The sequence below is a fragment of the Sceloporus undulatus genome, chromosome 8 (assembly GCF_019175285.1).
Source record: "Sceloporus undulatus isolate JIND9_A2432 ecotype Alabama chromosome 8, SceUnd_v1.1, whole genome shotgun sequence".
NCBI classification, from domain to species: Eukaryota; Metazoa; Chordata; class Lepidosauria; order Squamata; family Phrynosomatidae; genus Sceloporus; species Sceloporus undulatus.
This window is the reverse complement of record NC_056529.1, coordinates 32,226,642-32,253,623: the sequence shown is the minus strand read 5'-3', so window position 1 is coordinate 32,253,623 and position 26,982 is coordinate 32,226,642. Positions and strand designations below refer to the sequence as shown.

Below are 26,982 nucleotides of genomic sequence, written 5' to 3'. Positions count from 1 at the left end.
CAGTCCACAGAGAAGGTTGAACTATGCATAGTCCAACTTTGGATCCCATATCTTGGAGCCGAAGGAAATAACTCTATAGGAGTAGCATGCTGGCGTAACTACACATTGCTTCCAACTTGACTGTTAGAAGCCCAGCTTTTGAACCTTGCATTCTGTTCTTCTGTCTGCCTTGCTTCAGTGGAAGGCTACATCCTGATGGCAAGTTCTCATTCCCTTGTCTATGGGTGGTTTAACTCCAGATTATATGAGCTTTCCCAAAGAAAGAACCATCTTTCCTTCCACATAGCCCCACTAGTCCTGCATCATCCTTTAGCCTTGTGGAACAGCAGAGGTCAGCTGTGCCATGAAGGAGTCTTCTATTTTCCCTCTTTCCTTTTTTCCCTAAAGGAGAAGAGCAACTGGTCCTCCTGACTCAGAGAGGCTTTAATTATTGAATATATGCCTACACCATCGGTTTTAAGCAGCAGGCTTGATAAGCTCCCTGGGGAGATCTGATGGAGCTGAGCAAGAGACCTAGGTAGTTTGTATGCTCTAGTTATTGGATCCTTTCCCTTTCCCTCTGACCCCATGTTTAGATTTATTGCACATCTACAATTTCTTCACACCCCGCCCCTGGGACAGGGGAGAGCATGCTAGAAATTCAAGATGAGACATCTGGATGTTGGTATAAGGCCCAGAGTACGTGGGACCAGATTGTACGTTTTACTCGGGTTGTTTTTGCTGGGGACAGCGCTTGCCTTTGCTGGTCATAACAGCAAAGCACCAAAGCCAGTTGCTCCATCGAAGGGGAGACATATATTCCCGAATACTACTTAAATAATAATTTTTGTTATTAAAAAATTAGCTTAATGTGTTTTTACCCAGAATTCTATTTATTTTCTAAGTTGCCTTGAGTCCCAGCTTTGGGAAAAGACATGCAATAAATAATTGAATGGAGTAAAATAGAACTTAAGTTTAAAATGATACAATAGAAATTGTTTTCCAAGGCTGAATTTGCACTGCAGAATTAATGCAGTTCAACACGACTTTAACTGCCATGGCTCAGTCCTATGGAATTCTGGGATTTGTGAGATATTTAGCCTTCACTGTTAGAGAACTCTGGTGCCATAACAAACCACAAACCCCTGGATTCCATAGGAGCCGTGACAGTTAAAATGGTACATTATTTCTGTAGTGTTGGCAGTTTTAGTCTTGTTAATCCCCATCTTGGAAGGGAGTTCCTTGACGATGAAGCCACCACCAAAAAGGCCCTGTATCCAGTGCTTGCCAGTTTGAATCATCTTAAACATGGGTCTGCATACAGGCTTTCAAAGCCAATTGCAAGTTCTAGGCCAGGTTTGTATGAGTGAAGGCAGTCCTTTAACTAACTTGATCTCAAACTGATGTTATAAACCTGATTCTTATTGTTAGTTCCCACTAGAGTAGACCCTCAGGGTTTACCTATGAGTAGATTCACTGTTCAACAGTTGATTCAGTGGGTCAATTCTAGTTGTGACTAACAAATAGGATTCAGATCAGGGTTCACTGATCCATATGACCAAACTACATGTTAGTTGCAATCCAGCATGCCCTCAGCATAGCGTAAATATCTGCATGCAAAGATACACTGCACCAGGGTTATGCAAACCCCATGCAGAGTAGCAACATTGCCTGGCACAATTGTAGTGACTGGATGCTGTTGTGCAGTGTGCAACCATAGTGCACAGTGCACAACAGCAGTATGTAGTGCATTACCACAAAGCACAAGGTTGCCTTATGCACAGCTCCACTTCTACTGCACTGTGGCATGGCGGTGGGAGTCATGCAGCCTTCCTGATATTTGTGCACTGCAATTCCCAGCATTCCTCACTATTGGCTATGCTGCCTAGGGCTCCAGGGACAAAAATCTGGGGAGCTATATGATGCTTGCACCTACACTTTATGAGCAGTTATGTGCAGGCTTCAGCATAATAGTTGGTGCATTCTTAATTTTAAAAGGAGACTGAGCAAGCGTAGCTGGCCTTCCTGCAGCCCTTGTTCCAAAGTGCTTTTCCTCCAGCCAGGCCACTTTCAGTATTAGAAAATCGTAGCTTTAGGGCTCTCCAGACCTTCCATTTGATTATTGCTTGTTTTGTGCTTTTATTGTTGCTGGGGAATGTGTTTGGGGCACAATCTGCTGTCCATTCCACGATGGAAGAATCCCATCAAAGTGATGCAGGCATCTCTGGTTTCATTTGAAGATGACAAGCTCTGTCTTTGTGTCAGCTAAAACAAATTCTAAGACTCAAACATGCCTTTGAGGTTTTAACCATCATGTTCTCAATTGACACAAAGGTTCACTGGTGCTCCGTAAACATTTCTTTAGGCAGCTTTTAACACCTGTCTATTGCTGCGGACAGACAGTATTTTAGTCAACCCAAAATTTCTGTAAACCTGACATCATCTTTGGAAGCAGACTATTAAAAATTGAAAATAGCATGATGAAAGCACTGCTGTATGTAGTATCCCCCTTCTTTTGTCTATCTGCCATTTCAGAACAAACAGGTTTCTGAACTGGTATACGAAAGATGGGTAACATCTATGAACAGACATCAGTATGCAAAGGGATCTTGTAGCACCTATGAGACTAACTGAAAGAAAGAAGCTGGTAGCATGCAACGCTCATGCTACCAACTTGTTTCAATTCGTCTCAAAGGTGTTACAAGATCCCTTTGCATATTGATTTTCTGGACTAACACAACTATGTCTTTGAATTCTGTGAACAAACATTTTAGACTTGAGTCTGAGTGCACTAGCTCCCTCTTACCTTGCTTTTGACCTGACTTTTCTCTCTCTCGAGCATTGGTACATGTGTAGTCCCATTCTCACGAATTCTCTTTCTGCTCCAGGGAGACCAACCAAGCGGATTGTAGGAACAATGCAAGGTGGAGACACAGAGGATGATGTGAGTAGTAAAGAACACTGCTGGGAATTGGTGATGCTTTCAGTAGACTTTGTCGTTCAGCACCAGAGAGCCTATTCCTTCAGCCATGACCTGTCTTACTTTTATCTCTCTGCCGCCTGCCCTCCTTTCATTAAAGCTCCCACACATTACAGCTTTCACATCTTTTGTCCTCACGCTAGGCCCCTTTCTCTTCCTTCCCTTTGTGCCTTTTTCCTTTTCTTCTGCTGCTGCATTTAACCCGGGGAAAGAGAGGCGCAGACTGGCACAGAACATTTCTTGGAGAGCTTTAGGGTGGACTGGCCCTATTTTTATGATTGTCTCATAATAATTACTCTATTTTATTGTACAGTGTCTTCTGTCTTTACTGTTGATTAAACCATCAGGTGTTAAATAATGAATTTGGAAATACAAGTTTTCATGCAGGGGAATTTTAATTGGTTTTGGGAGGCACTGTGTGCTTAATATTGCAGTAGTAAGGTAGGCTTCAATAAAAAGAGGTTGTCTCCTCTTTTTACTAATGTTTAGCATATCTGTTATTTCCCTAATCCTGCCCCATAGTGACAGCTTCTAAGGGCCCATACAGACAGGCCAAAATAAAGCTGCACCAAAGCTGCGCTCCAGTCCTTAGGACTGGAGTATGGCTTTGGCGCGGCTTCTGGACTCTTAGGATACATGCATCATTTAAACAGCATACCTCCAAAGTGACCCGAAGCAGCTTTATTTTGGCCTGTCTGTATAGGGCCTAAGTTACTTATATCTGCTTACCCTGAAGTTACATGACCAAAGTATAAGTGCTGCTTTAATACTGCCTACTTTAAACAGTTATATGTGGCTTATTTGAATGAAACAGAGCATGTTTGTTTTGCAGTTTATCTCAAACAGCAGTTTTAAGTTTTCTTGAGTTGTTTTGATGTTTATATTATGTTTGCGCCGTGAAGGTAAAAAGCATCTATCCAATGGTGAAAGCGCACCAGGGATTTGTGGTACATCCCCCAGTTGGAGAGGTTTCTTACATAACATTAGCATTTCTCTCGTAATACAGTGGAGGTATCTTGCCAGTTGTCATGTGTGCGAGTTGTCGATGAGTGTGCTGTTGTGCTTGAGTTATCTCCAGACAGGCTGCTGCCTCTCTTGTTTAGTATCCGTCTCAGTTGGGCTGCTCAACCTTTGTTTTCTCCTGCCTTGTTTGGAGACTCTGACTCTCTGACTGCAGTGCCTCCTTTATTCTCTTTCATTTTACTGTATCTGCTGATTTCATTTCTTGTTTTAATTTCTTTCTGCTTTCCTCTTGCGGTGTCTCTGCATGCCACTGTCATTCTTCCTCCCCACAGTTTGGGGCAACCCGGGCTCAAGCCAATAAACGCAGAGCTTCTAGAGCCAAGGTTAAGGTGGGTGTTTCACTTCTACATTTCATGGCAGCATTCTTCATAGCTAAGCCCATGAGAGCCTTTTTTTTTAAAGCAAATTCTTATTATTCGTAGTGGTCAGTGATAGAACCACACTGCATCCTTATTAAGTTTTGCTGATGTGGCCAACCAGAAACAATTTGGGGCTCATTCCCACTGGCAGAATAACATGGGTTGTGATTCGAATCCGCTCCGTGTTTGTGGCCGATTTCAAAAGATCCCTTGTTCTCACTATAAGAGTCGCATATTCTATCAGTCAATAGCATATTCTATCAATTTAATTACAAACAACAACAAAAGGAGGAAATGGTGGATCTGTCAAAATGTCACCCCTCTGCCATTTGTCCCTCCCTTCAGAAAGAATCAATTCTGATCTGGCATTCCAACTATTAGGAATCACGTCAGAACCGATTCTTCTCAAAAGAACCTCAAAATAACTGCTTCCAGGTGAGTCTTTTACTGTCTCTTTAGTGGAAGTGGATGGATGATCTAGATGACATCCCTTTCCGTTTGTACCTGTCTTCATTTTTTCCCTTTCACCAGAGAAAACCTGATAACGGGAAATAATAGGATAGCTGCACAATGCCTTTTGACTGTGAGTTATACGGGCCATAAGTTATTTTGGTATTTTGGCGGTAATGATTTGTTAACTGCGCTTAAACCTCAGCAAGTGGAAAGGTGTTATTTTATAAAAGGAAATAAACCAAGTAATTAAATGAATAAAATATTTCACTGCAGGAGGACTCAGAGGACAGTGAAATTGATCTTGACGATGATGATGACGACGACGACGACTTGGAAGATGATAGCATGGACATGTCTCCAAACAAGGCCAGCCGAAGGGTCAGGAAGCCTGAGCCGTTGGAGGAGAGTGACAATGACTTCTGAGCGGACTTGCAGAAAGGAAGGAGTAAAGACATTTCACGACAGAAATCTTTAGGGAGGCTAACAATATTGACACACACACATAAACACAAATTACTTCAATTACTTTAAAGTAATACTCTAAGGTAATGTACCTTTGTTCTCAATGAAAACAGTACCAAATCATCAAATTGTCAGCCAAAGCTAAGGGTAATAAGTAGTTAAAAGCATAGGCCTTGAAGTTCCATGGTGCCAAAGATTTTAAAGTGTCTGGCAAGGGCCACAGTTGAAACAATCCTGTAGCAAAGAAGAGTTAAGACGGGGGAAATACTGGTTGTTTCTTGAGATAAACAGAGTTTCTAAATTCTTTTATAATTCAGGATAAATTAACACTTTGGGTTCACTTCCCAGCTTAAAATTAATTCCCAAATGTCCGTTATTTTTGATAGGAAAAAAAAGGAAGTTCTTTTCTTGCCATGTTGGAATCCCACCAAAGCAAACGTTTCCATTTTTAGTTAACCTGAATTGATAAAGCAGGGCACAGTTATTCTTAGACTTTTCACTTTGTAATCTCTGGTTTATCTTCTGCCCCAGAAGTGCATCAGTTAACTGGCACTGAGGGATGTTTCTCCTCTTGGTAACTATAGAGAAACTCTATGAGAGATTGTATTTGATTTTAAACTCTATAGTCATCGCTCTCTACTGTAAAGACATGGTTTAATCTGCCTTCCTAAACTACTTTCCATTTTATTTAAAACAGATGAAGAAAGTATGCTCCCAAGGACCTCCATCCCATTTGGATCCCAAAATGCCACTTTTTAAAGGCCACGGGGGTCAATTTTACTGTATTTTCCCCCCAGGATCTCTTTTTTTTAAAATCAGAAGCTGACGTCCAATTTCCTTCCAGATTTTAAAAAGGCATCTAAAACAGCTAAGGTAGGAGAAATGTGGCAAAATTGCCCTTTGTGGGCCCACAGAGACTGAGATAACATTCTAACTTTTAACATTGTGTTATTCAAAGTCCTGAATAAACACTGTCTTAATCACAAGCCTTATACTCCAACCAATACCTGCCTGCTTCCATATATACAGGTAACTTCTCTTTCAGATGATAAACAGAATTATTCAATCCTGTAATACCAGCAAGAGTCAACCATTGAGTTAGTTCTGTTCTGAAGATTCCTCAGGCTGCCTGTATTCTTTTCTTTGGGATGCAAAGGGACCTTGACACTCTGAATTTCTTTTTGACTGTTACATTCCTGTGTTTGATAAATAAATGCTTTTTCCATCTTCATTGTTTTTTCTGTGGGTTTTAGCTGGCAGCTTAATATGAAGTAGCACATCTTCCATTCACTGTGGACAAATGCAGACATGACTGAGGATTGCACCTGTTTAGGTACTTACAAAAGGAGGTAAGCAGCGCTTTCTTCCTTAAGGCACAAAGCCTGGCACACAACAGTGGCTGGGGGTGCACTCCGTTTTCTTGGCCACAGATTAGCTATGGGGATGCAGTCTGGTTCAGCCATGGACATGGATGGGAGAAGGAACAGCCATGATAGTGGGAATAGCAGCTCTTTCTTCCCTTTGTGCTGAAAAGCAAGTGGAACAGAGCTTCTCCGCTGCAGCTGAGGAGGCAGAGCTGTCTTTGCACACTTGGAGGAAGCAGCCAAGCAAAGGCAGAACAGTTCACCATCTCCCATAAGTGTGCTGCTGGAGCCATAAACTGTCAGTGTGATGCAAAATCTTGGCTACAGCCAGTGTCTGCTTCCAGTGATCTTCTCCAAAATGTCTAAGCCACCAAGCATCACGCTTCAGCAGCAACTGTGGACCAGAATGTCAAAGACGAGGGAGCCATTGAGTTCCACAGCCATTTTCAGGCATGGCCACGTTACCACTTTGGACTCTCCTTTGCAGCAACTTCTTACTGCTTTGTGGTCCTTCCTTTCACCACTTCTTCCATTCAGTGGGATATGCTAGGAGAAGGCACTCACCCAAGGTATGGACCATCTAAGATGCCTGAAGTCCTCCATCAGAATCCCTCTCACATTTCCACAACACAGCTGGGGACATTGGTGCGAATGGCATCTGTTATCACTTTGGCTCCTGACTCGCCAATTTGATTTCCCTGTAAACTGTGACAAGGGAGAAAAAGTACATCTTACCAAAGGACAGTAACATCCAAAAGTTCACAAAACAGTGTAACCTTTATTGGCCAACCAAAATGCACAAAATACACGTTGCAAACTCAAAGCTACAGCGGCTTCTTCATTAGGCAAAAATGTCAAAAACCATACAGGATTAGTAAAGCATCTTAGGCAGGGTTTGAAAAAAGGCATTTTCAGTCTCGCTTCCTCATGGATGCATGGCAAGGACAGTGAGGTGGTGTCATGGCATCAGCAACAAGCCCAACACTTTCCAAATTCTGTGGGGCCATACATAAAATGGGTTGGATTGGGCTAGCGTGGTGCAGTGGTTTGAACGTAAGACTCGGACACTGGGAAACCAGGGTTCGAATCCCAGCTCAGCCATGAAAACCCACTGGGCGATCTTGCACAACTTACATTCTCTCAGCCTCAGAGGATTGCAATGGCAAATCCCCGCTGAAGAACCCATGTCCAGAAAGCCTCAATAGTTTCACCGTAAGTTGTAAATGAAGGCACACAACAACAACAAACTCCCTTTCCAGACCAACCCACTGGCTCATGAAAAGCGACTTACTTGATGTAAGTAAGGCTGTGGCTTCCAGTCAGAGCAGTGGCAATGCAGATGGCTCCATCCATGCCCAGCAAGTTCTCCTGGAGACTGTCAGCAAAAGAGAATAAACATCTGTAATGCAGCTCACGGAACCAGAAAGGAGATGTGATAAACTGACTATGAGTGTCCAGTGTTACAATATGTGCAGTGTGCCAAGAGGCCATTGTCTCTATCCAACTCACTATTGATGAGTTGGAGTCTGTGGATATATTCTAATTCAGCTGTTTCTTTTTCCAGTCTTCGTTTGTGGGATTCATGGTCTTTTATGTCCTGGGGTCATCAAATGTAGAATCATCAAGTTGGAAGAGACCCCAAGGGCCATCCAGTCCAACCCCCTGCCATGCAGGAATACAGAATCCAAGCACTCTCAACAGATGGTCATGTAATGCGGTTTGCAATGCATTGCCTTTCAACCTCTCACTTGAAGCAGAGGGTGACATGTGTTATTAATGCTTCAGATCCATTCAGCAAGCCCTGCCATCCCTCAACTGTACCAGAACCTAGAATGCAAAATTCATCACTTTGCTTTGCATGAAAGACCAGCGCAATCCTAGCACAGCATCAGTTCTCAGTTCCTCTACTCACTTAAGTCTGTGGAGGGTACAGTTCACTTTCAAGGCACTGGCTATGGCCTTGGCTCCTGCCAAACCGATGGCGTTTCCTCTCAAGCTGAAATCAAAAACAAAGAAGAATTAATCCAAGCTGTTTCATTTGATGCTCAAATGATGCCAGAGGCAAAAATGGGACACAGGTGGAAGCTAGTCTGGGATCCATATGAGCCAATGACTACACCAACCTGTCCAGTTCGGAGATGGCATTGCCCTCCTAATGTTGCTTTCCCACACCCTCCAACATTTCACCAGTGAGGCCAAGCAATATCAGAATTTGCTCAAGAAGGCAAACATTATAAATGAAGAAGACAAGCTAGGAGAGGCTGCAGCAGTTTGCTTTTGCCTGAGCCCACTGGGAAGGGCATGAATATGTTGAATATATACAGCATACTTTGAAAGTGGCGGCATACAGCGAAGGAGTGGGAATACTTACTCAAGAACAGCAAGGCTCTTATTCATCACCAAGGCTTCTCCCAGAGCAACAGCTCCACGTTCGCCGACTAGGGCCGCCTGAAGGCTTAAACAGAACAAGACACATTTAGGACAACTCCCAGTCCCAGCAGCCAAGGGAAAGCAAATAGTTCTGCAAATAGGGCCAGCTCTACCATTAGGGGAATTTGTTAGAGTGCAGTTCCCCATCCACTCTAGGTGACAGCTAAAGTCCATCGATATATAGCGGGCCATACATTTCACATCCCTGGATTACACAGATCAATCAACCAATCATTATTGGTTTTTATGGGGTTTTGGGGCTAAGTGGCCCTGTTCTGGAAGAACTTATTCCTGATGTTTTGCCTGCATCTGTGGCTGGCATCTTCAGAGAATCATCTTCTCTGGCATCTTCTGAAGATGCCGGCCACATATGGAATAAACTCTTCTAGAACATGGCCACATAGCCCAAAAAACCCCACAAAAATCTATGGATGCTGGCCATGAAAGCCTTCGACTTCACATTGGACACCTCAGTCTTTATTGATGGTCAGTGGCCCCAACATGAGACGCTGCAACTTAAACGACGTAAAAAATAGAGAAACTACATAAAAGATGCGAATAAATTACACAAAATCAGGTTAAACGATAACGTTACAGCACAAAATATATAATTAGGTTATTAGATTCATTCATTGATTGGTGAGACAGATTAAGGCACCCATGCAAACAGTTTTGGTTTAGGAAATATTTCAGGTTTTGGAATTCCAGATAAGGGGGACTCCACTTATATTTAATCCTTTTTAATAAAACAAACCATGAAATATTTCCAATTAACAGTGATGGAAACTTACTAGAGAGCAGTGAGCGTTGAGTTCACCTGCAGAGCAGAGGCCAAAGCCACCGCTCCTTCATCCCCAATTGCGTTCTCCTGCAAACTGAAACAAAGCAACCAGTCATCTCCACATTTCTGGCTTTGACTTTTGCAGATTTGATTATTTGCAGTTTTGATTCATACAGTATGTCCTTTCTAGGAATCTCTAGGTCCTCCAGCGCAATTCTTCCAGAAGCTGCCAATAGCGTTCTGCAGGAGAACCTAGACGTTTCGAGAGAAAAACACTTCTCTGGGCATTTGTAGCATGATTCTGTGATCATCTTTTCAGATGTTGCACTGGAGGACCTGAAGATTCCTAAAAAAAAGGTAAAAAGAATTGTGGGTTTGTTTGTTTTTTAATTTGTGGGTTTTCCACATTCATTGGCCCCAACGATAGGTGAAGGATGCATTTCTCTCACTGTCAAGATATTGTTTATATTTATAGAGAACTCTATCATAGAAGTGCTACTGCAAAGGAAAACAATAAATCTAAACGCATACATGCAATGCAGATGCACACTTGTAATTCAAAGCATCTCATAACTATGCTTCTGCATATAATACAGACCGAGCCATTTAATAATAGGGTTTGAAAAGACCTATTGTTTTCTATTTATTTGGTGGAAAAAAAATCGCTAGAGAGAAACAACGACTTACTCCAAGACTTCGAGGCTGTTGTTGAACTGTAGGGCTTGGCTCAGGGCCTTCACTGCGTTGGATTGAATGAAGTTCCACTGCAAACTAGAAGAAGAGAGAGAGAACCACACTATTTCACAGTACAAAGATGCAACACAACTCCTGTTGCCGCTGGCACACAGTGCCACTGGAGTTTGTGGGGTCATCTGTGGCCAAACCAGAGTTAGATCTGCCAAAAGATTAGGACCATCCATGTATTTGGCAAAACTAGTACAAAGCTAGATCTGCCAAAAGATTAGGACTATGCATGTATCTGGCAAAACTAGTACAAAGTAGACCTTCCTAAAGCGGCACATTTCCAGGGAAGCTTTACCCATATTACACTTTTGAAAGTGTAAGGACAGTGCTGTCTAATTCTATAGGGACATACCCTCCAACTGTCCAGATTAACCAGGGACTGTCCCGAATAATTTTTTTATTTTCCATTTATTCAGCTGCTTGGTCATCTTGACCACACTTTGCTTGGCCACATGTCCTGGTGTACATCTATGAAATGTTGGCGGGTATATGGGGAGATCACCAGTCTGGGGTTTCATGTGCACAACTCACATTACTCACAATGGATGCAAGTTACAGGAAAAGAGAGTCCACCTCAACATTAGGAATTTAGGAGGAATTTCCTGACATTAAAAACTGTTCAGCAATGGAAGACATTGCTGCCTCAGAGAGTGGTGGGGCCTCCTCTTTTGGAGGTTGTTAAATAGAGGCTGTCATCTGTTGGGTTCCTGCATGGCTGGGAGTTGGACTGAAGGTCCTTATGGTCTCTTCTAACTCTGTGATTCTATGATTCTATGACTCCACTTTTTCTTCTCCTGGACTTTCTCAGCTCTCTCTCATAAGCATGTAGTGTGTACAGACAGGCCAAAATAAAGCTGCTTTGGGTCACTTTGGAGTATGCTGTTTCAATGATGCATGCGTCCTAAGAGGCCAGAAGCCATGCCAAAGCCATGCTCCAGTTCTAAGGGTTGGAGCACAGTTTTAGCACAGCTTTTGGCCTCTTAAGATGTGTGTGTCATTTAAACAGCATACCTCCAAAATGACCCGAAGCAGCTTTATTTTGGCCTGTTTGTACGGGCCCAAAGTTACCATGGCCTCCTGACCACTTTCTTTGGCTAGAGTTCCTACAAGAAAGCCCACTTTCTTTTTCTTATGCCACCGCTCACACACTCCATGGCCCTCATTCCCTCCTTTAAAGAACACATAGTTTAACAACGCATCAAAACTTACTGCAAGGAAGCAAGCACCTGGTTCTCTCTCAGCGCCAAGGCAATGGCCTGGATGCCTTCGTCGTGCAGCAGATTGGCAGCCAAGCTAAAAACAAAGCCCAGAGAAAAGGACTATTAGAACAGTATACTGTATGCATTTCAAGATCTCTTGCTGGCAAAACCAAATGTATGTGGAAAATTCAGATCTTTGCAACAGTGTTCAGTAAAATCACCCGGTGGGTTTCTATGGCTGAGCGGGGGTTTGAATCCTTGGAGTTTATCACACGGGACAAATCCTGTGCAGAAATTAGATTTATAAAGTGAAAACAGCCTGCTTTTACGGGTTGTTTTTTGCATGACGTTCAGGGTTAACCTGAACAGAAAGTAGAAAAACTGTTTTTCAGACGACGTTCGTGCGAAAGAGAAATAATGCAAAAATAACCCGAACGGAAAGCTAACAAAACTAATTCCTTTTTACATTTGGGAAATTCCAGAAGTAGAAAGGAGTGGGTTTTGACAGCTTTCTGTTTGTGTTATTTCCCTTTCCGCCAACGCGTCTGAAAAACAACCCACATCTGCAGGTGTTTAGCAGATTTTAAAATCCCGTTTCTGCACAAGATTTGCCTTCATGTGATAAACTCCCTTGTCTCTAGAATCATAGGCCAACGCTCAAACCACTATGCCATGCTGGCTCTGAATCTACTTGAATTCAGGTTGAATCTGGGGATTTTGTAGCCTATTAACTAAACACATTAAACAATTTCTGAGTAATGTGCTTGTTTTTGCATCTGAGTACCAAAGTGGCCAGGCCAGAAAATTCCATCTCTGGACATGTTCAAAAAGAGGCTGGACAGCAACCCGCTGAGGATGCTTTGGTTGGAAATGCCTGAACTGAGCAGTGGGTCGGATTCACTGGACTCATCATCCTTGGAAAGTTGGACGTCCAACTCGTACGATTAAAAAGCCTCCACCTTTTACAAGACCACAGGACTTACTCCAAATTTCTCAGGGAACGGTTAGCGCGAAGGGCACTGCCAATCTCCTGGGCTCCTTCTTGGCTGATGGAGTTCTCCCGCAGGCTGCAAACACACAAGAGGAATTATATTCATTCAGGTGCATCCACTGTGATGATGATGATGATGATGATGATGATGATAATAATAATATAGTTTATTTGTATTTTCCCGCCTTTCCCAGGTGGATCGAGGCGGGATTACAATCAGTTAAAACACATACATCAATATAAAATACATTTAAAACACATCACTAAAATAGTACAATTAGAATAACACTAAATCTTTTGATATGGCCTAAGGGCTAATCAATAAACATTGATTGAATGAATAACACTAAATCCATCAAGTGGTAATGCGATGATTTGTCCAGTGTTATAATGATGACTCCATACTGGCCCCAAGGGAAGAGAACTGTAGAGCGACTTAACAGCATTTTAATGATGCCAAAAGTTACTTACAGTATACAGTACTATATATAACTTAATGATGCCAACAGTTACTTATACTATATTTAACTTATACTGTTATATATATCTATATCTATCTATACACACACACACACACACACATATACTAACTGAGGATGTGGGAATAGGGAGCCCGTGCTATCTGTGGCTGATCGGAGTTGTAGTCCAGTACTTCCGAAGGGGCACAGGAGTAAGGAAAACTGACCTAAGAGTGGCCAAGTAGCAACAGAGAGGCTGCATCCAAATGCAGAAATAATCCAGTATGACACCACATGAACCGCCATAGCTCAGTGCTTTGGAATTCTGGGATTTATAGTTTTGTGAGACATTTAGCCTTCTCTGTTGGAGAGCTCTGGTGCCACAACAAACCACAGTCAGCCCTCCTTATTCGTGGATTGCTTTTATCCATGGATTCAAGCATCCATGGCTTGAAAATATTCTCAAGTGTATCAATTCCAAATAGCAAAGTTTGATTTTCCATTTTATATAAGGGATACCATTTTACTATGCCGCTGTATTTAATGGGACTTACTATTACAATTCTCAGTATACCATAGGATGGAGCCATGGCAGTTAAAGCAGTATCAAATTGCATTAATTCTGTAGTGCGGAGGCAGCCAGATGGGTCCAAATTCATTTAGGGTTGCATTCTGCTGGATTTGACTACTCACTAGACTGAAGTCTAGGAAAGCTCATGCTACCAATTTCTTTCTTTCAGTTAGTCTCAAAGGTGCAACAAGATCTCTCTACAGACTCAATCAACCTAAACTATTTCACGTGTTAGTTGTGTGGATAAAATGGAAAGCAGAAGTAGGTACACCACCTTGTACTCTTTGGAATAAAGATGGGAAGGTTTTTAATTTTTAAAGGCCAAAAAAAGGTCCATAGATTAGAGAAGAAACACCTGCAAACTGGTGAAACAAAGGCACTGGATAGTTGCAATATGCAGGACCCAGTCCCTATTCAGCAGCGCAGCTTCCACCTAATCGTACGATTCATTTTTAACTTCTGAGGTTCAAAGGAAAAAGAAAATTGGCCAAATGGCCAAATTAAGACGGATTCTAGAGGATCAGCCAACTAAAGCTTTGTTGGAAGATTGGAAACTGTTTAAAGGCTTTTCAAGCTATAAGAAATCTAATGGCGTAATAATCTGTGGCTATAGTTACTGGTCATTTCAGCAGGATTATTTGGCTGGATCTATAATGATAGAAATAATATCCCCCCTCCTTTTTATTTTTCTTTTCATTACAGTCAGGATTGCTGGGCAGGAGGTCAGCGCCCTGCTGTGTATTAGTTGTCCTTCCTTCCTTCCTTCCTTCCTTCCTTCCTTCCTTCCTTCCTTTCTCTTTCTTCTTTCCTTCTCCTTTTCCTTTCCTTCTCCTTTCCCTTCCCCTCCTTTCCCTTTCCCTTCTCCTTTCCTTCACTTTCTCCTTCTCCTTTCCCTTCCTTCTCCTTTCTTTTCCTCCCCTTTGTTCGTTCCTTCCTTCCTTCCCTCCCTCCCTCCCTCCTTCCTTCCTTCCTTCCTTCCTTCCTTCCTTCCTCTTTCTTCTCCTTTGCCTTTTCTTCTCCTTTCCCTTTCCCTCCTTTCTCTTTTCCTTCTCCTTTCCTTCTCCTCCTTTCCTTCACTTTCTCCTTCTCCTTTCCCTTCCGTCTCCTTTCTTTTCCTCCCCTTTGTTCGTTCCTTCCTCCCCTCCCTCCCTCTGTCCGTTCCTTCCTTACTTCCTTCCCTTCTTTTCTTTCCTCTCTTTCCTTCCTTCTCTTCCTTCTCTTCGGTCTTCTTTCTCCTTCTTCTCCACCTCTTAATTTTCTTTATCTTTGATTGTATATTATTTTGCTTGTAAATTAGTTTGTGTTAACATTAAATTTTTAAAAAACCAATCTCAACAATTAAAAAAGAGAGAGAGAGAGAGAGCTTTGAGCCAGAAGCAGGACCCAGTAATAATTCTGTATCACTTTCATCATGTCGTGCGTTTCATTTTCCTCCCAAGGATCAAAGAAAACCGAAAATTGCCAAGCTGTGCACTTGGAGACAGCAGCAACATTCGGTCTCCTTTGGAGAAGACTATGTTTTGGAAACATTTTGTTGTTTTACCTAGAAAAGAAGCTGAGAAGAAGTTGGCAGCTTTTGTAGGTTCATTTTTCTTCTTCGTTTTGGGCAGCACTACACAAGGCACTCTTTAATCTGGATAATTCGTGCAAACTAAGCCAGAGTTTTGCGAAGTTACTTTTTGAGGACCGTAACCCCCAGTTTGCCATGCTAACTGAGGCATGCTAAGAACTACTGTCAAAAAGGTAACTTTCCAAAACTTGGAAGTGCTCAAAACTCATATTTCAGAAGGAAAAGCATATTTCCCATCCTCTCCTTTCTAGGAGAATTAAAAATGCTTGTGGGAAGGACCTTCGCTGTATTGGCCTCACATCTGCAAAATGGAGTTCGAACAGGGCCTCCTGGTTATATACATGTAGACAGCAGGCTTGACCTGCCTCTTCCAGCAGGCATTTAATCACTGTTGCTTTTATTATCAGTTTCATTGCTAGCTTTTAAACATTTTAATATTGGATTAGAATTCAGAGTCATCGTCACGTTCGGCTGAAATACCATTCTGCAAAGAGATCTTGCAGTGTCTTTGAGACTGTGTGAAAGAAGCTGCAACATCAGTTTTTGTAAACTCGCACCTCGTCTTCATTGCAGAAATAATCTAGTTTGGCACCACTTTTAACTGCCCTGGCTCAATGCTATGGGATTCTGGGAACTGTAGTAGAGCTGTGGCACCCTGGTTCGGAAGGGGTTTGCCATTGTCTTCTCCTGAGGCTGAGAGAGTGTGACTTGCACGAAAGGTGGGTTTCATGGTCAAGTTGGAAGTTGAACCCTGAATTCCAGAGTCGGGAGTCCAATGCACAATCCACTGCACCATAATGGCTCTCACGGAATGGCAATAGTTGTGGCATAAACAACGCGAGCAAAATTAAAATTACAAGATCATATGCAAAACCAAAAAGGTGTTTACATGTACATAGATTCATGTGGTTAAAGTGAAAATTTGGTAAGAAGGGGCGTTTTTTAAGACTTGCCCCTCTCCAGTGTTTTAAAGGGACGCAGGCGAACATCACACAACCCATTTCTGCCATAAGGCAGATGTCTGGGGAGCAGTGCTGTCATCCCTCTTAAGGTGTGGTTCCAACCCTCTGCACCTCCCTAGTGATGTCCATGTGCATACCAATCCTGTAACACCACCACTAAGACTACTTATGGTCTTTGTCACCTTGGGAAAGTTCATAAGAAACAATGCAACCATGTATGTGGGCTTTTCCCCCTCTCCTGCATCATCAAATGACCAGGAAGACAACAGAAATGACCAAAGCTGAGGTCAGGACTTACCTGAGTCTGGTGAGACCTTGGTTGGAGCAGAGGGCTTTGGTGAGGGCGGTTATTCCTGTGTCACTGATCGAATTGCTCTGGAGACTGAAACAACATAGAGAGACCACTACAAATGGCATTACGGTTGTTGTCGTCTGCCTTCAACACATTTCTGACTTGTGGCGACCCCAAGGAGAACCTATCATAAGGCTTTCTTGGCACGTTTCTTCAGAGAGAGTTTGCCATTGCCATCCTCCGAGATAGAGAGTGTGAAACTTGCCCAAGATCACCCAGTGGGTTTCCATGTATGAGTCGGGATTCAAACCCTGGTCTCCCAGTATCCTAGTCCAGCACCCAAACCACCACTCTGGGTTCTAATACCCTCCACCGTTTTACAGACTAAGACCAGGACACAGACAGCCAAGTATCATTCAAATGTGGTCAATGTGGCAAAACTTTCTAAGGAGGATGAAGATGTCACTATTACAAACTACGTTTGCACTTTGGTTAACTGGGACTGTCCCCTGTCAAACTGGAAACAGTTGGAATGGTATGCCGTTCTGCCAGGATGCCTTGGCTATATCTCTTCATGGCTGTCTTTCAGGAAAGTGTGGGGAAAAACAACAAAATGGAAACCAAGAGAAACATGGCTTACTCCAAGGTTAAAAGAGTGTGGTTGGCCTTCAGACCTTCTGCCAGGGCCATTGCACCCACGTCTCCAACACAGTTACTGGACAATCTAGGAAAAGAGGAATAGAGAGCAATTTAAAGCGTGCCAGGGCAGCAATGCAAAAAAGTGAAGGATACAAGTACAACATACACAAACCAGACAGTCCACGGGAGGTGAAGGGGGCATGCATGGGGGCATGATTGTGCTTTGCCAGTGTTTTACTGGACACACTAATGTTCTGATGCCCTGTCCCGGTGGAGGGTCATAGGCACGACTGTGTAGCCGATCAAAGGGGTGGCCATTCAATGGGATGGCATTTAGACAGCAGGCAGTCGGCAGTGATATGTTTGTGCAACGGTGGACATGCATGGTGGGGAGGCGACAGAAAAAATAATTACACAGTGGCACGGCTTGATGCCACACTGTGAGATCTGGCCATGCGCATTAGGGTTGCTTTGGGAGCAACCAATGTGGATAGTAGGGTTCCAAACCACTTATATATATGTATTTAAAAGAACCTAACATGAATGGGAGAACCTGACTGTAATGTAATAGAGGGGCTATAGCAACAACGGTGAGTTTTATTTTAGTGCATTTCCATAGAATGTCAACAAAAAAGAAGAATATAAAAGAAGGATACTTTCTCCTTCCCTTCTCAGTTTTGGTTTGAATATTACCAAGTCTGTAAGCCATACATATTAATATAATATATATATTTTTAAAGTCTCTGAATCTTCGCACTTACATGAGCTCCTTAAGGCTCCAGTTTTTCTTCAGGGCTTCTGCTATTTTCTTGGACCCTTGAGGTCCAACTGAGTTCTTCTGAAGTCTGCAAAGGATAGAGATTATGGAGAAGTTGGAAGCCAGTCTCAGTTCTGGACAACCCTAAAATAAGATCCAGTTGCCCAGTTAACCAGAGATGGTACCAGCAAGGCTGGGATGACAGCCGTTGCATGAGAAACCATCGGGGCACATGCAAAAGACAGAGCCGCTAGAATAATTATAGCCTCGAAATGGAAGACAGAAGACATTCCGCTATTAAATGAATATATAAACTTTGTTATACTTTAAGATATTCCATGTTAAGGGAAATGTTTAACATGGAAAACAGTTAATAAGGAAAATTATGCTGATATTAAGGAGGAAGAAGTAGGAAGTCAGAGAGAAGAAGAGAAGACTTCGGTAAATGAAAAGACAATTCTCTTTTTAGGTTTTAGACATCGAATGTTAAGTTAAAAGTAGAAACATATTTGAAAATTCATATGCTGTTTAAAATGAATAAAAATATAAATAAAATAAAAAGAAAGACACGCTTCTCCGCTAGGCAAGAGAAAACAGAGAGACCTACTGCAAAGTCATCAGCGTATAGTTGCTGGCAAGAGCCTCAGCCAGGTATTTTGCCCCATCTTCCTTGATCTTGTTGTTCTGGAGGCTGCAAGAAAAAGAAAAACTGCAGTTAACCCAGAAACATTAACATTAACATTGCCATTGACCAGAGTCATGCCAAATTTGCATTCGTCTCCATCATCACTTTGCACATGCACAACGGCCCGGTCTTCACATTATACTGAATTATACCTGGCACCTTCCAGATGGGTTGGGTTACAACTCCCACCGTTCCCAACCAATATGTCCAACCCATTTGGAGGGCACCAAGCTGGGAAAGACCCTATTAATAATATAATTTTAAGCATCCAGTGGAATAGTGAAACTATATAAACCATCCAGAAAATGATTATACTGTACAGTAAAAAAATATTGAAAAGTAACCATAATGTAAAGTGTCTCATCTCATCGACCATAGAATTGCGCTGGAGGAGCTACAAATGCCTAGTGGAGTGTCCTCTCTAGGAATCTCTAGGTCCTTCATTGCAACCTTTGGCTAAAGTTGACCATTCAGTTGCGCTGGAGGACCCAGATATTCCTAGAGAGAGCATATTAATAAAATCCGTGAATAATCAAACCCGCAAAAGTCAAAGCTGCGAATCTGGAGAGATGAGTGTAATTTAAGAACAGTGCGATAATCTACATGCGGTTCTATGGGGACATAACCATTGCATTTAGACTTAAGAAAACAAACCAAGCCTCACTTACTTTAAAGAAAGCAAACACTGGTTGATTTTCAGCGAGTCGGCAAGTGCCTTTGCTCCTTTGGGTCCGATGGAGTTACTCCGAAGGCTAGATAGGCAATAAAGAAAGAGGAAAAGCTCATGTTAAACATGCGCACAAGCAACATTACAGACCCTCCAACTGGCACAATGGGGCAAGGGCAGTTCCAATGAATCTTCTTTTAAAATGTTTCTCTCCTCCTCCTCCCATTTATCTCTTTGCTCTCCGGTTATTTCATTTGCTGAAAATTGCGGAATAATAATAATAATAATTATTATTATTATTATTATTATTGGTGTGCAAAGCAGGTATGCTGCCATTGAGCCAGACTCTTGCAAAAGGTTGATGAAGATTTCTGCATCAAGTATGCATCTCATGGCTGCAGGCTCTACTCTCTCTATAAGATCCCTTCCTTCTCTGTTGCCATTTCAGGGGACAAATAAAATGAAATCGGTGGCACTGATTCTGCCCACCGACTGCCAGAGGTCCAGTTGTTGATCCTTACCACAAGGCATGGAACCATGCACAATGCAAACATGTTTTTAAACAGGATGGCCCAGATTTATAAGATACTTACTCTAGTGCCATCAGGCTCCGGTTGACCATCAAGGATCTGGCAAGAGCTTTGGCCCCTTTGTTGCCAATCTGGTTTTCCGCCAAGCTGTCCAGAAGGAGAAAAAGAGATTAAATGCATTTGCCCCATTAAAACATAAAAAGAGTCTTCCTAAGATCACCTTATTTGAAAACAGTGTTTTCACAACAAATTTCCATCTTAAGAATCAAATGGAGAGGTCTGGTTCCCAAGCAAGCCAACTATGATTTGCGCCAGCTGCCAACCTAAATAGATTTGGCAGTCCAGTTGCCTGCATTTGTTCAGCCAGCAATCTGAACGTACTCTTTAAAACTAAGTATGTTCATTCAAAATTAAGATGAGCGTGCCTCACCTGACCTTCTGGATTTGACAGTCCTTGCCACTCAACACGCTGCCCAACAGGTCCATGGCACCGTCTTCAAACTCATTGTAGTCCAGCCTGAATTGAACAAAGGGAAAAAACAGAGAGAGAGAGAGAGAGAGAGAGACAACAAAAACACTCATTGTGGTTACAAGGTGCACAGGAAAGAAAAGGTGGGTGGTTGTGCAGTTGTGGCTGGAGAAACAGATTCATCTACAATTGGAGCCAAGGGACTTTGTCAATTGACGTTCTACCCATCCCGCTGCTCAATAGTCTTTCTTCCCGAACTAACCAAGGTGGTCTTGAAGCCTCCATAGCTTGTGTTGCTGGGAACTTCAACATCCATATCCTTTTAGGTGTGGCTCAGGTAGGGTTGCCATTTCACGGTGGTGGGCGGGACTTTCCAGTCCCGTCCCGACCCCGACCCCGCCCCCGGGTGGCTGCCCAACTCTGAGCTCCCAGGGCTGCTGCCTGCCTTCTATAGAGTGCTGCCTATGAAACATGCCTGGAGCAGCAGTAGGAGGACTGAAACCAGCAGGGGCGGGGTCTGCTGCACTGCCCTGCCTCTATTGGCCAGCCCTCTGCTTCCTTATTTGGGCATGCTCCAAATTTCCAAGCGGAGAGGGCTTTGCAGGCAAGTTGTTTTTTGTTCTTCCCCTCTTTCTCTTTCTCTTTCTCCTCCTTCTCTTCTTCTTGTTATTCCGTTTTTTTTCTTCTCCTCCTCTTCCTCCTCTCCTTTTTCTTCCTTTCTCCCCCCTCCTCATCTTCTTTTTCTCTTTCTTCCTCTCTCTAAGCCCCCTCCTCTTCTTCTCAGGGGTCCAGGGCTTCTCAAGGCTTTGCCCCCATTAGAAAAGAAAAAAGGCTTTGCATCTGTCCCATAAATCCCTCCTAAGTTGAGACATACCTGGGAAAAAGAGGGGGCGAGGGGTTGGGGGGGGTTGGAGGGGGCAAGGAAAAGGAGGAAGGGGGAATTGCTAAGAAGGCTTGGGAGTGGGAAATGTAGTTTGCAGTGGCACAAGGGTCTGCCTGTGATCTTGCAAATGCTATGGCTGCTTGGGAGTGGGAAATGTTCTTGTAGAATTGGGGGGGGGGGGTGTTTGGCCAGAAAGAGAAGTGCATTTCAGCCTTCTGTCTAGGAATAATGCCAAAATGTCCTCCATTTTGAGCATGCCTAAGAAACATGCATTTATATTAAAAAAATTTAAAAAGTATCAATTTTTTCATGTGTCCTCCATTTTTAAAAAAAACATGTCCTACATTTGAAAATGTTGCCCTACATTTGTCCTACATTTGTCCCAGTTTGGAGGTCCTGCCTTATGGCAACCCTAGGCTCAGGACTTCATGTCCACATGACAACTATGGGTCCCTCATTACAACTCCCTTCCTAGAATCCTAGAGTTGGAAGAGACCCCAAGGGCCATCCAATCCAACCCCATTCTGCCAGGCTGGAACTCTTAATCAGAGCATCCCCAACAGATGGCCATCCAGCCTCTGTTTAAAGACCTCCAAGGAAGGAGACTCCACTACACTCCAAGGAAGGTGTGTGTTCCACTGTCAAACAGCCCTTACTGTCAAGACGTTCCTCCTACTATTGAGGCGGAATCTCTTTTCCTGGAGCTTGCATCCATTGTTCTAGTCTCTGGAGCAGCAAAAAAACAATCTTGCTCCATCAACAGTTCCATTGGTTGCTAGTCTGTTTCCAGGCACAATTCAAAGTGCTGGTTTTGAACGATAAAGCTCTACAGATGGGGTCTAGGTTATTTGAATGACCATATCTCCCTTTATGAGCCTAGCGGAGCTCTAAAAATGTCTGGAGAGGTCCTGTTCGCTGTTCCACCAGCCTCTCGGGCTCCTTTGGTGGGAACAAGGGAAAGGGTCTTCTTGGTGACTCTATGATAGGTCCTGGCATGCTTTGGTCACTGAAGAGGGAGGAAGGAATACCTGCCTCCATGTCATCCAAAAAAAGACGCATACACAGGTACAGAGCAGTATGTCTGTGTATACCAGCCAACATGTGGGCACCTATGGTCCCTGACACAACCTCACCTACAGTCCTGCAGGCAAAGTAGTTGTGCAACCTGATTAAATCCAATAATATGGGTTCTGACTAGGATTATTAAATCGAGGAAGGAACACACTCTGCATGTCCTCAAAGGCACTCTCTATTGTGTTACTGGCTTATACCCACACAGAGCTAGATCCTGTTAAGCTTGGGGACCACCCTTTGGTGAACCCTGGCACAAGTTAAGCCCCGATCCTCAGTGCCGCCTACCTGAGATTGCTGCAGTAGAGTAACTGGGAGAGAAGGTTTTGGAAGGCATGATAGGTGAGGCAATTGGAGAGATTCGCTTCTTCTGCACATGCCTCCGAGGTCTGCAGGACATAAGTCAGGGCAGAACAGTTGACGGGTGTCAGCATCCCAGCCAGGTTCTCATTTTTCACCGCATCCTCAACGACGGTGGCAACCTCTGTGTGCTGGATCTCATGCAAGCAGCGCATGAGGTTCACAGTCCTGCAGGAAACGGCTTGGTCCATGCCCAGAAGGTTCTGGAAGAGGCCAACCGCATGGCTTCGATAGCTGTGGTGCTCATCCCTTACCAAGAACCACTCAGACAGGGTTTTGTTCACCTGTGGAGAGAGGAGGCCGGCAAGGAAGCGCACAAAGACATCCAGGTGTCCATCCTCGGACTGTAGAGACCTCTGGATGGCATTTTTAAAGTGGTTGAAGAAGCCCAGCTTTGGCCAAGACATCCCACTCTCGACAAAGAGGTCAAAAAGGGCTCGCTTCGCTGCTGTATAATAATAAGTGGAAGCAAGGAATTCCTGAAACGTTAAGTGGGGGAAATAGTAAATGGTGGAAAGCAGAGTCTCTTCTTTCATCAAGAGTCTGTTGCTCAGGCCGATGTGAAGAGAAGAGAGGTCCACACCGTAGGCCTTCATGTCCTGTTCGTGAAAGATGTATTTCCGCTTGATCAGGCTGAAGAAGGCCAATCTGCCCAAACAACTGACCATTTTCTTGCCATTTTGCTCCACCTGCTCTATCCTGAGAACCTCATTCTGCTTCCCTTCAGCACACAGTGTCATTTTAAAATAATAGGAGTAGATTTCGGACAAAGTCTTAGGAGCAGCTGACATTTCTGGAGCACAACCTGCGCTCTTCAGAAAGCAGCCGACCGAGGATCCGCAGATCCAGCAAAACGCTGGCACCGTGCACATTATATACAAAGATCTGTTCGCCTTGAGATGACGGAGCACACCATCTGATAAGTTCGGGTTCTCAAGGAACATGCGGTCTAAACAGCACTTGATTTCTGTCTCTCCAAAACCCTGGATTTCCGTCATCCGGTCCACTAGACCACCGGGAATCTGGCTGGCTGCTGTAGGTCGGGATGTGATCCAAACGGAAACCTTGTGCAACAGGTTTCCTCGGATGATGTTGGTGATCAGGTTTTCCACCTGGATCTCCTTTCGAAGGTCTGTGCAAACAGCGGTGTTGGAAAAATCTAAGAGAGTTTTAAATTCATCCAGACCGTCAAGAATCAGAAGAGTCTGGGCAGTGTCCACAGCAAGAAGGCTCTGTTCAGTTAAATGAGGGGATGCCAGACGGATCAGACGCTCGGCAGAAAGTTTGTCATAAGCATTCAGTTCCCGGAAGGTGAGAGGCAACACGAACATGAAATCCTTGCCAAGCTCTCCTTTGACCCACGTATGGACAAAGAGCTTGACCAAAGTGCTCTTGCCAATGCCGGCGACCCCAATGGTCACCGAGATTCGTGGAGGGATGCTGAATTTGGACAGCGGCAAGAAAAGCTTCTCCAAGGAGATCTTCTTGGAGCCATTCCTCAGGCCTTTGGTGGTCTCAATCTGGACAAAATCATGCTGCTTCTGCTGGAGATCAGTCAGTCCTTCCACCAGAAGGAGATGGGTCAGCCTCTCCAAGGGGACAAATTCGGTGCTCAGGCCACACCAGCTCTGAAGAGTCTCCATGTGCTTCTGCACCATTGGCTCTACAAAGAAAGAAGTGAAGGGGGAAGAAAAATCAGCAAGAGAGATAACAACCTTAGTTCTAGAATTTTATCTTCAGTACAGTCCACCTTCTGTATCAACGGATTATCGACCCACAGATTCAATCATCTCCATTGGAAACCTTGATTTTGACATTTCGTATTCGGAACACCATTTTGCTACACCACTGTATTTAATGGGACTTGAGCATCCATGGATTTTTATATCCACGGAGGCGTCTTGGACCCAAACCTCAGTGGACACCAAGGGCCCACTGTATTTCCCTGCTCTAATGGCTGCCAAGAGCAAAGGCTCACAAAGGCTCAATCTACCCGGCAGAAACAATGCAGTTTGATATCGCTTTTAACTGCCATGGCTCAATGGTATTGAATCCTGGGGTTTGCCATTTTGTGAGCTATATAGCCTTCTCTTCCAGAGAGCTCAGGTGCCACAGCAAACTACAAATCTCAAAGTGGTGTTAACCTGAATGGAAAGTAGACAAAAGCAACTCCTTTTGACTTTCAAGATTTTTCTAAAGTAAAAAGGAGCAGCTTCTGTCTGTTTTCCATCTACTTTCTATTCGGGTTAACACCACTTCAACAACGACGTCATGTGAAAATCAACCTGCTTTTACGGGTTTTTCTGCATGGGATTTCCCCCGTGGGATAAATTCCTTTGTGAACGTAAAGTAGGTGGCTGCAGGATGTGCAATTTGCACATTGTAGAAGGTGCCATTTGCACATTGATTTATGATGCCTGCCTCCCATGAAAGCAGCCAAGGCAGGAAGTGGTCTAAAGGCACAGGACACAGAAGGTAAGCAGTTTTGTAAGGGTCTGGGCAATGCATAGAAGAACTCTGTCATGCACAGTACTGAACTCCATGAAAGAACAATGGCTATAAATGAATCGGTACATACTAAAATATACATACAATGATGCATTGTATGTATGCATATATGTATGCATGCATATATATGTATGGGTAGTGCAATGATACATGCATAAATATATTCTTAGTACCCCTCTTATTAAATAAAAAGAGGGGGGCAGTGACTGAATGGCAGAACACCTGCTTTGCATGCAGAGTCCCAGTATGAATCACCTGCATTTCAACAGCTAGGACTGAAAGGTCCCCTTTATAATCCTGGAGAACCTGTAAAGATGGAGCTGCTTTTCCCAACCTGATACTCTCCAGATTTGCCGGTCTGCAATGTCCACCATCTCCAACCATCACAGCAGTGGCTGCACCAGTTGATCTGAGATGATGGGAGTTGTAGTCCAGGGCTCCAAGGGTGGTGGGTTACCTTGATGGATCAGTGGCTGGCTCTGCATAAGGCAGCTAAGTATGGCCTTGTACCAGAACATTTCTGCTGGGTACCCTAAAGGCGCCAGATCACATCTGAACGTGGAAGATAAGCAGTGTCAGCCCTGGTTAGTACTTGGTTGGGACACCGCCAAAGGTGCTATAGGCTATATTTCAGAGGAAGGACTTGGCCAAACCACTTCTGAGTATTCCTTGCCTAAGAAAACCCTAAGAAATTAATGGGGTCACCAATCACCATACATCAATATTTGCCATGTATGAGAGCCAGTCTGGTATAGTATGGTTTGAGTGCTGGACTAGGAATCTAGGAGACCAGGTTCAAATCCCCACTCAGCCATGGAAACTCACTGCGAGATCTGATGTCAGTCCTGGGCTCCAAGATTAAAACTCATTTGAATCAAAAGAAGCTTTATTGATGAACTCGGGCACTCACATGGGCAAGTCACACTCTCTCAACCTCAAGGGAAGGCAATGGCAAGCCTCCTTGGAAGAAATCTGCCCAAGAAAACCCCGTGATAGTGTCACCTTAGGATCACCATAAGTTGAAAATGACTTGAAGGCACACAATGCGCACACATTTCTCCCTACCTTCTCCACAAATCCACTTTGCAGCCTTCCCAAAGTTCTCTCTTACATTTCGAGTTGCATGGGCAATGTCAGAAAACAGTTCCTTCTTTCCTTCTCCTTCTCTTCTCCCAAAGCTGTTTTGCAGAACTTGGATACCTATAGATTATAAAAATGCATTCCCTGGGAATCTTGAATGGACTTGCCAAGGTGGCCTGAGCTGGAAGAAAAAAGATGGTGCTCCCACGAGGACTTTCTAAGTGGCCGACTTGAGACGGCTAAGCAACTTTGACAAGGTTTAGGCCTCATTTGCGTGTCTTCGGTCCATCGGAAGTCAGAAAACCGAACCGCACACATGGACAGCTACGGAGTTCCTCGCTTGTGCTCCGTTGCTGATGCTGTTCCAGTCAATGTGCTTTTCTTACTGGTCTCTTTGAGCATTTTGCGACTCACCTCTTCCTGTGCTGCGGGTCGCCCTTGATCTTCCTTCCTGTTCGTGTCAGAAGCTGCAAGACAGCGCTGCGTGGCACTGTGACCACCGAAACAAAAAATGTAGCCCACACTTGCAAAAAGACTCCTGGCTTGTATTGCACTGCTAGACATTGCCAACCCCCCCCCCCCCAAAAAAAAACCCCTAGCTCTCACACTCATATATCAGATTGTTTTCATGCCTAAAATGGAGAATTCCAACAGTACCCGCCGTCAAGATTATTTCACACAGAGCAAGTAAACTCTGCTGGAGGTGGCAAGCATT

At 43.7% G+C, this 26,982-nt stretch overlaps 2 protein-coding genes across 5 annotated transcripts in view; one reads left to right on the top strand and one right to left on the bottom strand.

Moving 5' to 3' along the window:
- CLUAP1 (clusterin associated protein 1) overlaps positions 1–6,487 on the top strand; it is a 77,586-nt gene extending 71,099 nt beyond the window's left edge. For 2 of the 4 annotated variants that reach the window (XM_042437618.1, XM_042437619.1), the window contains 3 exons: positions 2,868–2,923; positions 4,255–4,311; positions 5,068–6,487. In XM_042437618.1, coding sequence (XP_042293552.1) covers positions 2,868–2,923; positions 4,255–4,311; positions 5,068–5,217 — 263 coding nt within the window. In that variant the 3' untranslated portion in view covers positions 5,218–6,487. The remainder of the gene's footprint in view (positions 1–2,867; positions 2,924–4,254; positions 4,312–5,067) is intronic. The other 2 variants (XM_042437620.1, XM_042437622.1) reach the window with 1 other exon arrangement.
- Positions 6,464–24,337, bottom strand: NLRC3 (NLR family CARD domain containing 3). The gene is made up of 16 exons (XM_042437615.1): positions 22,608–24,337; positions 20,327–20,413; positions 19,960–20,043; positions 19,368–19,451; positions 18,622–18,705; positions 18,019–18,102; positions 17,259–17,342; positions 16,625–16,708; positions 12,758–12,841; positions 11,785–11,868; positions 10,519–10,602; positions 9,842–9,925; positions 8,992–9,075; positions 8,533–8,616; positions 7,912–7,995; positions 6,464–7,325 (listed from the first exon to the last, which is right to left on the bottom strand). The coding sequence occupies exons 1-16, from the start codon at positions 24,335–24,337 to the stop codon at positions 7,235–7,237; spliced, it is 3,000 nt and encodes a 999-aa protein (XP_042293549.1). The 3' UTR covers positions 6,464–7,234.
- Positions 24,338–26,982: the final 2,645 nt, after the last annotated feature.

Bases quoted from the DNA above. Each gene is read 5' to 3' on its own strand.
- NLRC3 (XM_042437615.1), bottom strand. From the start codon at position 24,337: ATGGTGCAGAAGCACATGGAGACTCTTCAGAGCTGGTGTGGCCTGAGC. The intron at 12,842-16,624 runs GTAAGTCCTGAC...GTGTGTTTGCAG, and splicing joins CAAGGTCTCACCAGACTCAG to CCTGCGGGAGAACTCCATCA. The intron at 11,869-12,757 runs GTAAGTCCTGTG...CTTTGTTTTTAG, and splicing joins CGTTCCCTGAGAAATTTGGA to CTTGGCTGCCAATCTGCTGC.